Genomic DNA, 15,982 nt, shown 5'->3' on the forward strand with positions numbered 1-15,982 from the left:
CGCTATAATCATTTTTATTGGACAAATATCTTTTAAAAGAAAACTATTGGCTAAATTTGATTGACGTTTTTTGAGGATTATTATAACATATTATATTATTTAGTAATTTTAGGGATCTATTTTTAATAATTATAATACATTTCACTTTTGTCTTAAGACTTATCTTTAGCATATATTCCATTTCTTAAAAAACATTTTTGGTTCACTTTTTTTTGTATATAAATGCTTTTTTACAAAAATGTATATTTTATGATGAATAGTTTTATAAAAATATATCAACTTTTACATTCTTTTTTTCAAATTATTGTTTAAGATATATGCATACATTTTTGGGGGTCAGGGAGTGGGAAGGGGGGACTGAGGGGGATATTTTTTATTAGCTTATAATGATATAGATAAAAATCGATAAATTTCTGTAGGGGGGGGGGGGGATTAATTATAAATTAAATAAAAAAAATTAAAGCACAATACAAACAGTGGAATATTATATGTCGTAGATTTACAGTATTATATCTAATTTTATCAATTCATATGACAATCAAGTAATTTTTACCAATATAGCGAATTATATATTTTACAGAAAACTATAAAATATTGATAAAGACATCAGAAAATATCTTTAAAGACATTGTGGGATGAATAATATGAAGATCAATTTTTTATATCATTTAATATTTAAAAAAATAGATGGCGTTAAATAATTGAATGCAAATTGTTGCTATATTTATTATCAAGAGTATTGATTAGTAAAATTTTAAAAATATTTATGTAATATAATCTTTAACTGTCAAATTTGTTTGTAAAAGTGGAATTATACGTAGTATTTTCTAATTAATTCTATATAATAGAGGAATATCAACTATATGTCTACTTACTTTTTATAAATAAATTTCTTATACTTGTTTGAAATAAATTATTACCATGCTTTTATATTAATGTATATACAAGTAATTTATTATATTTTAAATAAACAACTAATAAAAATATATTTCATATTTGTTCCAGGCTTATTTTTTTTTATTTAAATTAACCTCCTTACTTGTAAAAATATTTTATGAGTATATAGAATAAAGTAACCCGGCCAAAGGCCGGGCAAAAGCGGGCCAAAAGCCCGCCAAAATCGGGTCTGGGGGCGAAGCCCCAGTAATTTTTTAACCCCCCCCCCTTAGGAAATCCTGGCTACCTGTCTTTTCTTTAATCACTACCTTTCTCTAATCTTTGGTGTTCTCATTGTTTAACCACAGAGGTTTTAAAATCTCGAATTCTCGCCCTTTTAAATGTAAATCATGATATCTTTTCATTTTCCATTTCAATCTCATATTCCACATTTAGTCATTTCCAATCCAAAAAATTATCTTCCAAACATAATATTGGAAGAAGATCTCCGATGGGTACCAAAGCCTCTTCTGGATCAGAAATTGAATCTCTCGTTGCGTATACGCTTAGTTAATTCATTGATTTTTGAATGATAAGGTATCGAACGTATGTGGCGACGGATCTCCCCAGATACGAATTGTTACTTTTGTATTTGATGGATTAACATATAATTATTATTAATTCTCATTTTTTATATTATTACAATATTCATATTAAAATAAGTCATATTTTCCTTTTAATTTATTATTATAAATTACATTTTATTCTCTTTTAACCAAGAACAATTTTCCTTTTATATTTTTTTTAACAATAAATAAATCATCAATCAAATAACCAATTATTAAAATAAAAATGTTAGTTTAAAATTGATATCAAAAAAATATATCATTTGCCAAAATAAATTGATTTTAAAATAATGTTAATATGATAAAATAAAAGATTAATATAAAATAATATCGATCATCCAAAGAAATTGGACTTATGTTTTTCTTGGATATGTTGTGTAGTAATGCCATTGACGTTCATGATCGCCACGCAATACGCCACCCATGTTCATGGTGCAGTCTCTTTTCAAACCGAACGATGGCTTGGTAAAGTAAAGGCAGCCCTTAGCTAACTTCTCATTCAAATCGCTTGTGCATCGTATCGGGCACCTAGATTCCTCTCGTGCAAGGTTTATGTTGTCCTTCAGCCAGCCATTCCATTTCTGAGTCGTTGCATTAATCTTGGCACACGGAACTCTCCTTGAAGGTATGATCTTAGGCACGGCATCGGGTTTCAAGTGAACTTTCTCTTGTCTGACTATTTTAGGTTTGTAGGAGTAAGTTGATTCGAGGTCCTTTTTTGTTGTCGAGATTACCTTATCGAGATCATTCTCTACGTTACCCACTAAGAACGATTTTAATATGTTGTTGAAGGCACATGAGCCACATACGCCCTAGCAGGGGGATCTCATCACAATCCACCACTATCGCCTTCAACGTTTGTGAGTTACCTTCAAACTTAATGTTCACATTGACCAGACCTAATACCTTGGTGGCGCTGCCGTCATACCCTGTCCCGTCTTACGCATCGTAGTTATGCCTACAGTCTTAGCTGAATGCTTCGGAAGTATTGTGTACATAGTACCGATATCTACTTGCAACAACGTGGGTATGTTTATGATGCTCACCGTGTTGTACTCGTCAAAGCTGGTATCGTTGACCCCCAGATTGTACAATTCCAGATTCTGAAATTTATATTATTTAAGGTCTGTGTTTGAGTCGTCGTCTTCATCGATTACTTCGATGTTCATAGCATGGTTTGTATTCGATTGACAATCATGATCTTTATAATCATAAGAGATGTTGTAGGTATTATTGTCATTTTTGTAATGATTGGGCCTTGGGGAATATTTAGGAAAACAATTGATATTTTGAGGGTTATGTCTATGCTGACCGCGAAGTGGATAGTTGGTTCATCACCTCTATAGCAGTCATCCCGTCAATCAGGACTTTTATGGCATCCGCTACGATAGTCGTAGCGGTTGCCATTGAAGTTGTACCAGCGATTGTTGTATCGATCGTCGTAGTAGTTATCGTTGCGATTGTCGAAACGGTTGCGATTATAGTGACGTAGCTTTGATCAAAACGATTGTCGTGGAAGTTGTCATGCCGTCCATCGAATCGTTTGTCGCGGCCGTTGTCGTAGCGTATCTTGTAACGTTCATCAAATCGTTTAGTAGTCGCAGCGTCGTAACGTTCATCTAAATGTTGTCCGTGGTGATTGTCATTGATGAGCTGGGGTTGCTTGATAAGAGATTTACCATGTGCATGAGAGTCCTGAATGGGGTTTATGGTTACGTGGCTATTTTTGGCTCTGTCCATGTGATTTCTTGTACTCCAGGTGATTCATTCAAATGAATGGCTTCAACTTTCATCACGCCCTTGATGTCACTTGGCTCCGTGGTGTCTTCTTCTAGACCTAGATTGTGAATATCTTCTATAGTCATAGAGCTCCTGACCGCTTTCCTGACATTTTTGGAATTTGAAGCAACTCTCACTTTCTCAATAATGCGCTGAATGCCATTGAATTTGCATTCTTTATTGAGTCTTGCTACGCGTGTGACCCAAGCCGAGAACGTCTCATCTTTGCCTTGAGTGGTAGCATAAAATAATGAGAGTTTGGCATTCTCAGTCTTCGACGGATGTGTTAGCTTAAATTTGCCAAGAAGAGCGATTGAGTCCTGGAAGTCTGCCTCAGTGCAAAATGCTCCAATGATATTGAATGAATTCATCATCTCGAATACTTCGGAGAAACAACGCGGCCTTTTCTCCGTTGGAGATCTTGCTGGTGTCGAAGAGATTTTGCAATTTCCCTATATATGCGTGTCATCGCTACTAAATTTAGGAAAGTATAGTGCAAAATCTAGATCGAATTTTGAGATAACACTTATGCGAAGTTCGTACGTAATTTGGCCTCCATGAAGAATTAACATAAAATTATTATGAATTCTCTTTTTTTATATTATTACAATATTCATATTAAAATAGTCACATTATCCTTTTATTTATTAATTACTAGTAGAAAGCCCGTCAAAAATGACGGGGAATGAGATTTTTATTCATTTTTTACGATAGATGTCATGCCAGGTTCAAGCTCACAATATTATGAAGCATCCAAGATCTTATAATTTTAAAAAAGTTTATCAAGCCCAGCTCAACCCTTAATAATTTGTAAAAGATATTCCCAAGTCAGGTGCAAGTAAATATTAATTTTGAGGTTCCAAGCCCAGTCCTACCCATTATAATTTTGATAATTTTTTCCCGCCTCGGAGATAATTAAATTTTTAATATCATCACATGAAAGGGAAATATCTGATTTACCAATTAGTCTAATATTAAAAAAAACATAATTTCATATTAAAGGAAACTGGGAGGCCTGGGCAACCACTTATTAGAGAATCATGACAAATAAAATAAAAATAACCGACTCTTATACTTTTTTATTATATGATAAATTAAAATTATATCCAAAAAATATGTTGTTTATTATATAGGGTTATTGTTGTTTTTCAGATAAATTTAATGTATGTCTTGCATTTCTGAAATAAAGAATTTGATAAGGGATATATATTTCTTTATGTTAAGTAAAAAAAAATGCTGTCTATTTAAATTACAAAAATGCCATTAAACACTAATGAAACTTATATGCAAATTATTTATATATTTTTTAAGATATTTTTTTTTAATGACATATAAATTTAGGATAATTTTTTCGGTATGACTAAATACTGTCTTGCTAAACTGCCTTGCTAAAAAGCAATTATTATAATCAATCATAATTTGATGATATAATATTTTTAAAAAATTTTTTTTCAAAAACATTTATTTTATTTTACATAAATCAATTTTAAATTAAGTAAAAATTTATATTAAATATCAAATAATTTAAAATTCTATTTTTACTTAATATTATTGGAAAAAAAATATATTTACTAGATAATTACAACTTAAATTTTATTTTTCAATTACAGAATTTAACAAATGTATATCCATAAGAGGGCGTTAAATACATAAATATGAAAATATATTCTTAGGAAACCAGAATAAATATTGGATAGCGCTTTTTTTGTATTTGGGTGTAAATACATGTAAAAAACCTAAAAAAAAATTAAAAAATAGAGGTTTCTTTGACATTTAATTAATGACTAGGTTTAGAATCGAAAAATAGTAGAAAGTTTGTAAGGAACATATTGCTGGCGTTGTGATCAAAATCTCTTCATTTTTGGTTTATACGTGAACAATAACGTGTTAAGCATTATCCTAATTAATTTTTTGAAAATATTATGATTTGACAGAATGCCGAGCTCAAAACCAACCACTTACTAAATATTTGATCACCAAATTTGGTGTTAATATTGTTTGGAAAATGTTCATTTTTGGTTTATTTATCTATATATACGTGTAAATCATTATCCCAAAAAATATTTTAAAAATATCGTGATTTGACAAATAACCGATTTGAAACCGGCCTAATGACTAAATACTGCCTTGCTGGCGTTATACATGGAAAATTCTTCATCGTGAACAATAACGTGTTAAGCATTATCCTAATTAATTTTTTGAAAATATTATGATTTGATGGAATGGCGAGCTCGAAACCGACCACTTACTAAATATTCGATCTACCAAATTTGGTAGTAATATTATTTGGAAAATGTTGATTTTCCGTTAATTTATATGTAAATACGTGCAAATCATTATCCCAAAAAATATTTAAAAAATATCGTGATTTGACCGTTAACCGATTTGAAACCGAAATACTGCGTTGCTGGCGCTCTCCATGGAAAATTCTTCATTTTTGGTTTTATAGTGAACAATAAGGTGTTAAGCATTATCCTAAATAATTTTTTGAAAATATTAATATTTAACCGATAGGCGAGCTCAAAACCGACTACTTACTAAATATTCGATCTACCAAATTTGGTAGGAATATTATTTGGAAAATGTTCATTTTTGGTTAATTTATCTGTAAATACGTGCAAATCATTATCCCAAAAAATATTTTAAAATATCGTGATTTGACAGAAAATCGATTTGAAACCGGCCCATTTGGAAAATGTTCATTTTTGGTTAATTTATCTATAAATACGTGCAAATCATTATCCAAAAAATATTTAAAAAATATCGTGATTTGATTTATAACCGATTTGAAACCGAAATACTGCGTTGCTGGCGCTCTCCATGGAAAATTTTTCATTTTTAATTTATAAGTGAGCAATAAGGTGTTAAGTATTATACTAAATAATATTTTGAAAATATTAAGATTTAACCGAATGGCGAGCTCAAAACCGACCACTTACTATTCGATCTACTAAATTTGATAGTAATATTATTTGGAAAATGTTCATTTTTGGTTAATTTATCTGAAAATACGTGCAAATCATTATCCCAAAAAACATTTTAAAATTATCGTGATTTGACCGATAACCGATATGAAACCGAAATACTGCGTTGCTGGCGCTCTCCATGGAAAATTCTTCATTTTGGTTTAATAGTGAACAATAAGGTGTTAAACGTTATCCTAAATAATTTTTTGAAAATATTATGATTTGACCGAATGGCGAGCTCAAAACCGACCACTTACTAAATATTCGATCTACGAAATTTGGTAGTAATATTATTTGGGAAATGTTCATTTTTGGTTTTATTTATTTATATATACGTGTAAATCATTATCCCAAAAAATATTTTAAAAATATTGTGATTTGACAGAAAACCGATTTGAAACCGAAATACTGCATTGCTGGCATTTTCTATGGAAAATTCTTCAATTTTGGTTTATACGTGTACAATAACGTGGTTTATGATTTATGCCGAGCTTAAAGCCGACCACATATTTTCTTTTGTCTTACTTCTTTAGATTTTCTTTTATCTTATTTTATCTCGATTCTTTCTTCATATATTTTACTTCTCTCTTCCTTTTTGCTACTTTTTATATCTTCTCTCATCTTTTTTCTTTCTAATCATACCAGTTTATCAATGATTTATAGATGAAGATTCCAGCAATTTATTACACTCAAAATAGAAAACAATAAAATAAAATATTAGATATTTGCGAATAGATATTTATAAAAAATAGCATTATTTAAAGATTTTCTATTACATGAACATTTATGTGCGAAGTTTGAAAGCTTTAGAACCTAGAGACTGCAACCGAATATGATAGTTTTTAAGCATGGCCAGAACTTCTAAGCCCATCACTATGAACTTCTCGAGAGGGTATGGATTCTAGCCAATATGCCTTCTTAGTATCGAGTTACTTATGATCAAAATAAATGTAAATTAGAATCCCGATACTTGAAATATTCAATTTCTTCGCTCGTTTTGATTTTAATTAATCTCTAGTGAAAAGGTCGATCTTCAAATAATTTGATTATCCATGTAAGAACTCAATCATATATTTTTCGAAGATATGCTCTACGTAATTATAGATTCAGAGCATTGCAAAGCGTCCTTCCTTTTATTATGAAATCCATTTAACTTTAGCCACAAACTTTATAAAATTTAATGACAATAATTAAATAGTGATTTATATAAATCTTTATTATTTTTATAAAAATTGTAGAAAGCATCTTTGTATATTTTATGATTTTAATATTTTATTAACTAATTAAACATGATGTTACGTTTATAAAAAATATATTTGCTTGAAAGGAATAACCAAAAAATAAAAAATACAAAAAGTATTTATTAAAGAGAGACTAAATATAATTTATGTATATATAATATTGTTTGTATTTATTATATAGTCATCCTTTGTTTTCGAACAGAAACTATTTAAATTCCTCTTAAGCGTGAGTTTCTTCCAAACATAAGGCTTTTAAATAAAAAGTTAGTTGAAAAGGTTATCTTTATGGATGAAAACAAGAATTTTTATACCAATTTTAATATTTTATAAATCGATCACACCCTCTCCACTCATTGTTAGATAGACTTGAATATATATTATATTTTTTAAATTTTCTCAAACTACTTGATTTATTAATCGTTTCTATAATATTATACAAGATACCCATGTCCTGAGTCAAATGCCCCAGTCCTAAGATCTTATTAAATTAAACATTGACCTTGCCAATTTAAAAGAATGGATTTAATAAATATCAATTCAATAACTGGAATCATATAATAGAGGGTTTAAAATTTTTTTCGGATCATATTTTCAAAATTTATAAAAATACAGAGAAAATTTTTCATAGTAATGAAATATACAAATTTACAGGCCGAGGTCATAATATGTTATTATCGGTCAAATCATGATATTTTTAAAATATTTTTTGGGATAATGTTTTACACGTATTTATAGATATATAAAAAAAAATAAACATTTTTCAATTAATATAACTACCAAATTTGGTCGATCAAAAATTTAATAAGTGGTCGGTTTTGAGCTCGGAATTCTGTCAAATCATAATATTTTCAAAAAATTATTTAGAATAATGCTTGACACCTTATTGTTCACTTATAAACCAAAAATGAAGAATTTTCCATGGATAACGCCAGCAATGCAGTATTTCGGTTTCAAATCGGTTATCGGTCAAATAACGATATTTTTAAAATATTTTTTGGGATGATGATTTGCACGTATATATAGATAAATAAACCAAAAATGAACATTTTTCAAATAATATTACTACCAAATTTGGTAGATCGAATATTTAGTAAGTGGTCGGTTTTGAGCTCGCCATTCGATCAAATCTAAATATTTTCAAAAAATTATTTTGGATAATGCTTAACACCTTATTGTTCACTATTAAACCAAAAATGAAGAATATTCCATGGATAACGCCAGCAAGGCAGTATTTAGTCATTGGGCCGGTTTCAAATCGGTTTTCTGTCAAATCACGATATTTTTAAAATATTTTTTGAGATAATGATTTACACGTATATATAGATAAATAAACCAAAAATGAACATTTTCCAAACAATATTACTACCAAATTAGGTAGATCGAATATTTAGTAAGTGGTCGGTTTTGAGCTCGCCATTCGGTCAAATCTTAATATTTTCAAAAAATTATTTAGGATAATGCTTAACACCTTTTTGTTCACTATTAAACCAAAAATGAAGAATTTTCTATGGAGAGCGCCAGCAACGCAGTATTTCGGTTTCAAATCAGTTATCGGTCAAATCACGATATTTTTTAAATATTTTTTGGAATAATGATTTGCACGTATTTGTAGATAAATTAACCAAAAATGAACATTTTCCAAATAATATTACTACCAAATTTGTTAGATCGAATATTTTGTAAGTGGTCGGTTTTGAGCTCGCCATTCGGTCAAATCATAATATTTTCAAAAAATTAATTAGGATAATGCTTAACACGTTATTGTTCACGTATAAACCAAAAATGAAAAATTTTCCATGTATAACGCTAGCAAGGCAGTATTTAGTCATACCCTAATTTTTTTAAAAAATAATGAAGATTATTTATTATGTATTTGATAAAATTAAGAGCAAATCCTTGTTGACATTTTAATTTTTGATGGAAAAAGCGACAAAATAAATCTGGGCGGTCGTCTGGAGAGGAAATAATTAATGTATAATTTTATATCATTAAGGGTTGTAAATGAAAGTGATGACGGATTAACAAAGCAGTGTACAAAACACATTATGAAAGATGATATGCCTATGCCTTAGGACTGGTAAAAGAAGAACGCAAAACGATATTTTTGTCAATGTCAGCATTGGTATCCCCTTCTAAAATAGAATCATGAACGACAATGTTAACTCAATCGTAAAACGGTCGTAAGTATCGTTATAAAGGCCACGACAGAACTACTGCATATATTTCCATTAATAAAGTTGATGAAATTGGGCGTACTGTACATTCAAGTTTGAACACGCAAAACGATATTTCTGTCAATGTCAGCATTGGTATCCCCTTCTAAAATAGAATCATGTGAATGATAGTACAGAATTAAATGTTTATATTTGTTAAAAAATAGGCGGAGGCATAGGGATTGTGGTAGTGGTGATAGTATAATTTGGAGAACTGGGTGAAAATAAAATAAACATAGATATAAAACATAAGATAAAAAAAACAAAATAAACCTCCAGATGAGTTCATTTCAAGCGTAGTTCTTTATTATTTTGTCTACCAGTAACTCTAGAATGGGTAAGGCGTTTGTTTAATCATCATTATTATATTTTTTGCTTATCTTTAATAAGAGATTCATCATGTTTTGTAGCAATGTGAGGGATTAGGGTTAGCCTAGACAAATAAAGAAATCAGACAAAAATATAAATAAACTATTGTTAAAATTAAACAAACATTAAAATAATGTAAAACCGGTAGATGGGTCAATATTAGATGCATATTTCTAGTAGTTGGAGGGCTATCATCAAAAAAAATTTTTGGGGGACTTATCAAGCCTATTATGATATTCTAAAAGTTAAAAAATAACATGATGAATGTAATGTTATTAAGATTAAGGTTAATTAATTATAAGGTAATAAAAAATAAGATTAAAAAAGGGAGGGAAAAAGAAGGTATAAATTATTATATTATAAAAATAATAAAAACTAAATTAAAGGAATTGATAAGGTTTTGAGAAATAGTGGTTAATAGATAATAGAGATAGAAAGAAAAGAATGAGATAATAAAATTTAGTGATAAATAAATTCATTAAGGGAAGGGAAAAAAATAAAGAAAGAGCTATTTATAAGGATTGGAGATTAAGGATAAGAATATTTAAATATTTGAATATACTTGGTTATCTTCTTAATTATTGGTTATGAAAGAAAAATATGAGTATTAAAAATTGTAATGTAAGTACTGACAAAAATTGTGAGTATGTTCAAAATAAATGTACAAGTTGAGTATCTTGTAGAGATTTCATTAATGTGTAATTGATAATATGAGATGAAAATTGATATGGTAATCTAAAAAATAAAGAAAGGATTAAGTGAAATAAAAAGTTTCATTCATATTTACAAAGTTGAGGGAATATTGTTTTTATCAATTCAAAGATGATTTTTCAAATCTCTCAATCCATGTAAGGTATGTGTACACCATCAATTCTGGAAATTCCATTCATCTGTTTGTATAGAATAAATAAATAAAATCAACAAATAAAAAAAATAAAAATATATTACCTACCGATGACATGAGTAGCGATGACATAACGTCACGATGACGTATTTGTCACAATTGATAGATTTTGACATTGGGAATCAGAACCTAATAAAATAAAAATAAAAAATATATATACTAAAATCTGATTATTAATCTTTATTAAATAAATAACTATAATCAAATACAAAGTGACAAACATAATCAAAATAAAAGAAAAATAAAATTAATATAAGAAAAATAAAAGTAAAAAATTAAAAAGTAAAAATTTAAATTTAAGTTAACAAAAAAAAATAATTTTTCGCATAATAATTTCTCCATTATATTTCCTTTTTAATCAACATTTACATAGTCTCCCAAGCTAAAAATAAAAAGTTCTACATCTCACTTGTTAAAACTCTTAAAGTATGAAAAAATCTACAATTATCACGCGTTTTTTTTTCATGAACATGGGGATCTAAATAATAACTTACTAATTTTAATAAAACATTATTTTTGTTTACGAAAAGAATAATGCATTTTTTAGTAACGCAAAAATGCAACAGTGAGGGCATCGGAAAATTATAATATAGATAAATTACATTTTATTCTCTTTTAACCAAAAATAATTTTCCTTTTATATCCTTTTTTTAACAATAAATAAATAATTAAATAACCAAATATGTAAAATAAAAATGTTCGTTTAAAATTGATATCAAAAAAATATATCAATTGCCAAAATAAATGGATTTTAAAATAATGTTAATTTGATAAAATAAAACGTAAATATAAAATATTAACAGTATTCAAACCTAGCAAGCCATTTTTAAAATCGTTTTATAAGAGACTCAATAGATGTATTCTACATTAGATTTACTTCTAGCCATTTGGAGTATGAAACGACACCAATTAGCCAATATTGCGAATCCACTGGTCCAGTAAAATCAATAAGGATTAGCTCCCAAGATTCTTTAGCTACAGTCCAAGAATACTGAGGTGCATCTTGAATTTCAGTTTCTGACACCTAGAGCATATTTTGATAAATTATTCTATCAATATTTTTATAGTTAAAACAATAGATTTTTTATTTTAAAATTGTTTCCTATATATATAGTATTTTATAATTATGTCATTTAACTTTTACTAATATGCAATTACAGTGACCTCCATAAGATAATATTAAATGTAAGAAAGTTATAATAAAATATAATTCAAATAGCGTAACCTTTTAAAATATATATAAACATTCAAATATAACATATCTTCTTTCCCACAAGTTAAGATCATCTATCAATCTTTTTATTACCAAGTTTAAGTTCATCTATTAATCTTTTTGTTGGCTTTCGTTCCCTTGTTGGATATCGCGTTTGCCCACCTTTTTTGGCGGTTCAATTGTTTCTACTGTTTTAGCGTCTCCTAACTTTATATTGTTATTTGTTATTATTGATTTTGTTTCATCTAGTTCTTCTCTTATTCGTAGTTGATCTGCGTGTTTTTGACACCTAATTCAGTGGTTGACTAATTTTTCGACAGCTTTATCTAATTTTTCCCACCATATATAATGTATCGTAATGGATTTCATTGATGTAATACCGAGATGACCAGTATGTAATATCTGTAAAACTCGTTTTTGTAGTGAATATGAAATTATTAATCGACCATTCCAAAATAGGATACAGTCATCATTTTATATCTCATCTATTCTTGTTCTAAAACTTGTAATTCTGGTGCTTGATTTTGTATATTTGTACCATTTGATAATATTTTTAATCTTCTTAAAATTGGATCTTTCACATTTTCATCTCTAAGTTCTTTTTTTGATAGAGTTAATGAGTCATAAGTTATACTTCGTATATATTTCACTGTTTTGTTTTCGCTTGTTATTTTATTATCATTTTTCTCTATTAGGTTTCGCGCAAAAGCATCTGCAATTATATTATTAGCGCCATTCTTGTACATTTTATCATAATCATATGCAGATAATTTATACGCCCAAAGTAATAATCTTTGGTTTGTTAAGGAGTTTAAATCTCTGTTATCACCATTTTTATTAAAGGTTTGCGGTGTTTGTATTTTAAATTTTCGTCCATACAAATAGTTATGAAATTTTTCTACGCCGTTTACTATGGCTTTGGCTTCTTTGTCGATTGTGGAATAATTCTTTTCAGCATCTTGTAACGTTCTAGAGGTGTAAGCTATTGGGTATTCGTTACCATTATCATATTTTTGCATGAGTACAGCTCCAAATCCTTGGTTAGATGCATCTGTTTCTAGTATTAGCTCAAGATCCGATTTATAAAATTATATAGTATTTTGTTATGTTACTATTCCTTTTGCTTTTTCAAATAATGCATCATCTTTTTTAGTCCAATTTCATTTTACATTTTTACTAGTTTTATTATGTAATTCGCTATGAATTCCATGTAAGTTTGGTATGAACCGTGTATAATAGTTTAATATACCTAAAAATGATTTTATGTCATGTCTATCTTTTGGAGTTGGATATTTTTGTATTGCTATTATTTTATTTTTATCTGGGTGTACATTTTGATCTATTATGTATCCTAAATATGATACTTTTTCTTTCATAAAATTTATTTTGCTTGTTTTGACTTTTAATCCCGCATTTTGTAATTTTTTGAGGACTTGTTTTATATTTTCTATATATTCAGTATCATTTTTCCCTGTGATTATAACATCATCTAAATAACTGCTGTATCTTTACAATCAGCCAGTAAATCGTCTATATATCGTTAAAATATTATTGGTGCTGTAGCTATACCAAAAGGTAATCGTAAATAGCGGTAGTATCCATTTGGTGTTACCATTGTTAATAATTCTTTCATCGTCAATGCTCATTTGTAAATATGTATCTTTTAGATCTAATGTTGTATATTTATTTCCATTAGCGATTTTTGCGATTAATTCTTCAAACGTTGGTAGAATGTGATAGTCTTTTAGTAGAAATTTAATTAATGTTACTTTGGAATCTCCACATAATCGTAGTTCACCTGATACGTACCACTACCATTAGAGTACCCCAGGTTACTCGTGTTGTTGATGGATCTATTTTCTTTATTATATTATTTTCTTCCAAACGTTTCAGTTCATTTTCAATTTCTAATTTTAAAGGCAACAGTACTCTTCTAGCTGACAGTGCAATTGGTTTTGTATTTTCTTCCAATTGTAGTTTTATTGGTTCGACATTTTTTATTAATACTAATTTATTATCAAACATTGCAGCAAATTCTTTATATAGTTTGTCAATATTCACGTTCCCATTATCATTGTATTTATATCTATTGTTGATCATATTGATTTTTATATTTGTTGGTAACGATAAGTCAAATTCTATAATCCACGGAAATCCAAATAGGGCTGCATCATTTGTTTGTGTAACTAATAACGGAAGCCATTTTATTTTATCATTTAATTGTACTTTTACATCAGCTTCGCCCATAATTTTTATTCTATTATTTCCATATGTAGTTGGTGCTTTAGCTCTTCTAAGTTTTGGCCTTCCCATTTTATTCCATATTATTTCATTAATAATGGTTACTGCCGAGCCCGTATCATATTCCCTTTTAATTTTTTAGTTGTTTATTAATACCTCAATTGTTAGATGTTGTCCATATTTGTATATTTTTCTTATTGAGACATCCGAATCGTCGTCTTTATTATTGTAATTTGTACCGTAAATCTTTTCTTTAGTTTTACAACATACGGCGAAATGTTTGGTTTCCTACATTTGCTGCACAATTTTCCGTAGGCGGGACAATTTCTAATAGCATGAAACCGATTACAGAAATAGCATGGTTTTCTCCGATTACTATTATTATGTGGTAGTTATTATACCCAGCCACTAGTTCTCTTTTTACATATGCTTTATTATCCTTTTGATTATCATTATCATTATTATTATACTGCCGATTGTTTTTAACATGTTGATTTATCCGATTATTATTATCATTATGTTTATTCGTCTCTTTGATTTTATATATCATTTTATCAGTATTATTTATTTCTAAGTCAGCTCGTTCCATAGCTAAAGCCAATGTTTAAGCTCAACGGTTGGTCTTCGTATTTAGTATCTGGATATCTTAAACGTAGTTCTTTATCTAGTTGTGAGATCTTTAGTCCGGCGATTAATTGATCACGAATTCTTAGTTCTACGTTATCTTCGAATTCGCATCTTCGAGCTAGCTCCTTTATATTTTTTAAATAGCTCATTACGGATTCAGTAGGCCCGCGACTTAATCTAATGAAATCAATTCTAGATGCCAAGATAGTTCTTTCATCTTTATACAGTTGTTTAGCAATTTTGTATATGTCAATCCATCTTACTTCCTCTATTTTCCTAGGATAGAGTAATTTTTTGATATCAGTTATAATGTTTATTCCTCCATAAGCTATAAATAATTTTTTTAAAGTGGCGTCAGTTTGAGGAATATTTTTCACATTCAGTAGATATTTTATATAATCAATGTAGTCATCGATGGAACAATCTTTTTTTTTAAAGTCCTGTAAAATTATTTTAAATATAATTTCTAAAATATATTATTTTTTTTATAAACAGAAAAAAACTTATAATTCTATATAATATTAAACTTGACCGAAGACCGAAAACCGCTTATGTCATTTAACTTCTACTAATATGCAATTACATTGACCTTGATAAGATAATATTAAATGTAAGAAAGTTATAATAATATATAATTCAAATAACGTAACCTTTTAAAATATATATAATATAAACATTCAATAACAAATATCACATCTGGGTCAGCAATAATATAATCTAAATATAGATTTCATCACATTTTCCCCTGGTCAATCATTCCTAACACTGAATTCCTTAATTTATTAAGTATAACCAATCTCCCATTCCATTCTATCTCCTCTCGCTGTTTATAAAAATTAACAATGTCTCTATTAAAGGTCTTCATTGGGAGGGATTTTGATCATGCCGCCCACGCCAGCCCATCTAAGTGGGCCAGAACGGGCAAAT

At 28.5% G+C, this 15,982-nt stretch overlaps 1 protein-coding gene across 1 annotated transcript; it reads right to left on the minus strand.

Moving 5' to 3' along the window:
- Positions 1–13,981: 13,981 nt before the first annotated feature.
- On the minus strand, positions 13,982–14,500 carry LOC135926819 (uncharacterized). Its single transcript, XM_065462749.1, has one exon. The coding sequence runs from the start codon at positions 14,498–14,500 to the stop codon at positions 13,982–13,984; it is 519 nt and encodes a 172-aa protein (XP_065318821.1).
- Between the last annotated feature and the right edge of the window lie 1,482 nt (positions 14,501–15,982).

This window comes from Gordionus sp. m RMFG-2023, chromosome 3 (assembly GCF_954871325.1).
Source record: "Gordionus sp. m RMFG-2023 chromosome 3, tfGorSpeb1-WG-v2, whole genome shotgun sequence".
NCBI lineage: Eukaryota > Metazoa > Nematomorpha > Gordioida > Chordodea > Parachordodidae > Gordionus > Gordionus sp. m RMFG-2023.

Excerpts from the sequence above, each read along its gene's own strand:
- LOC135926819 (XM_065462749.1), bottom strand. The coding sequence starts at position 14,500 with ATGGGAAGGCCAAAACTTAGAAGAGCTAAAGCACCAACTACATATGGA.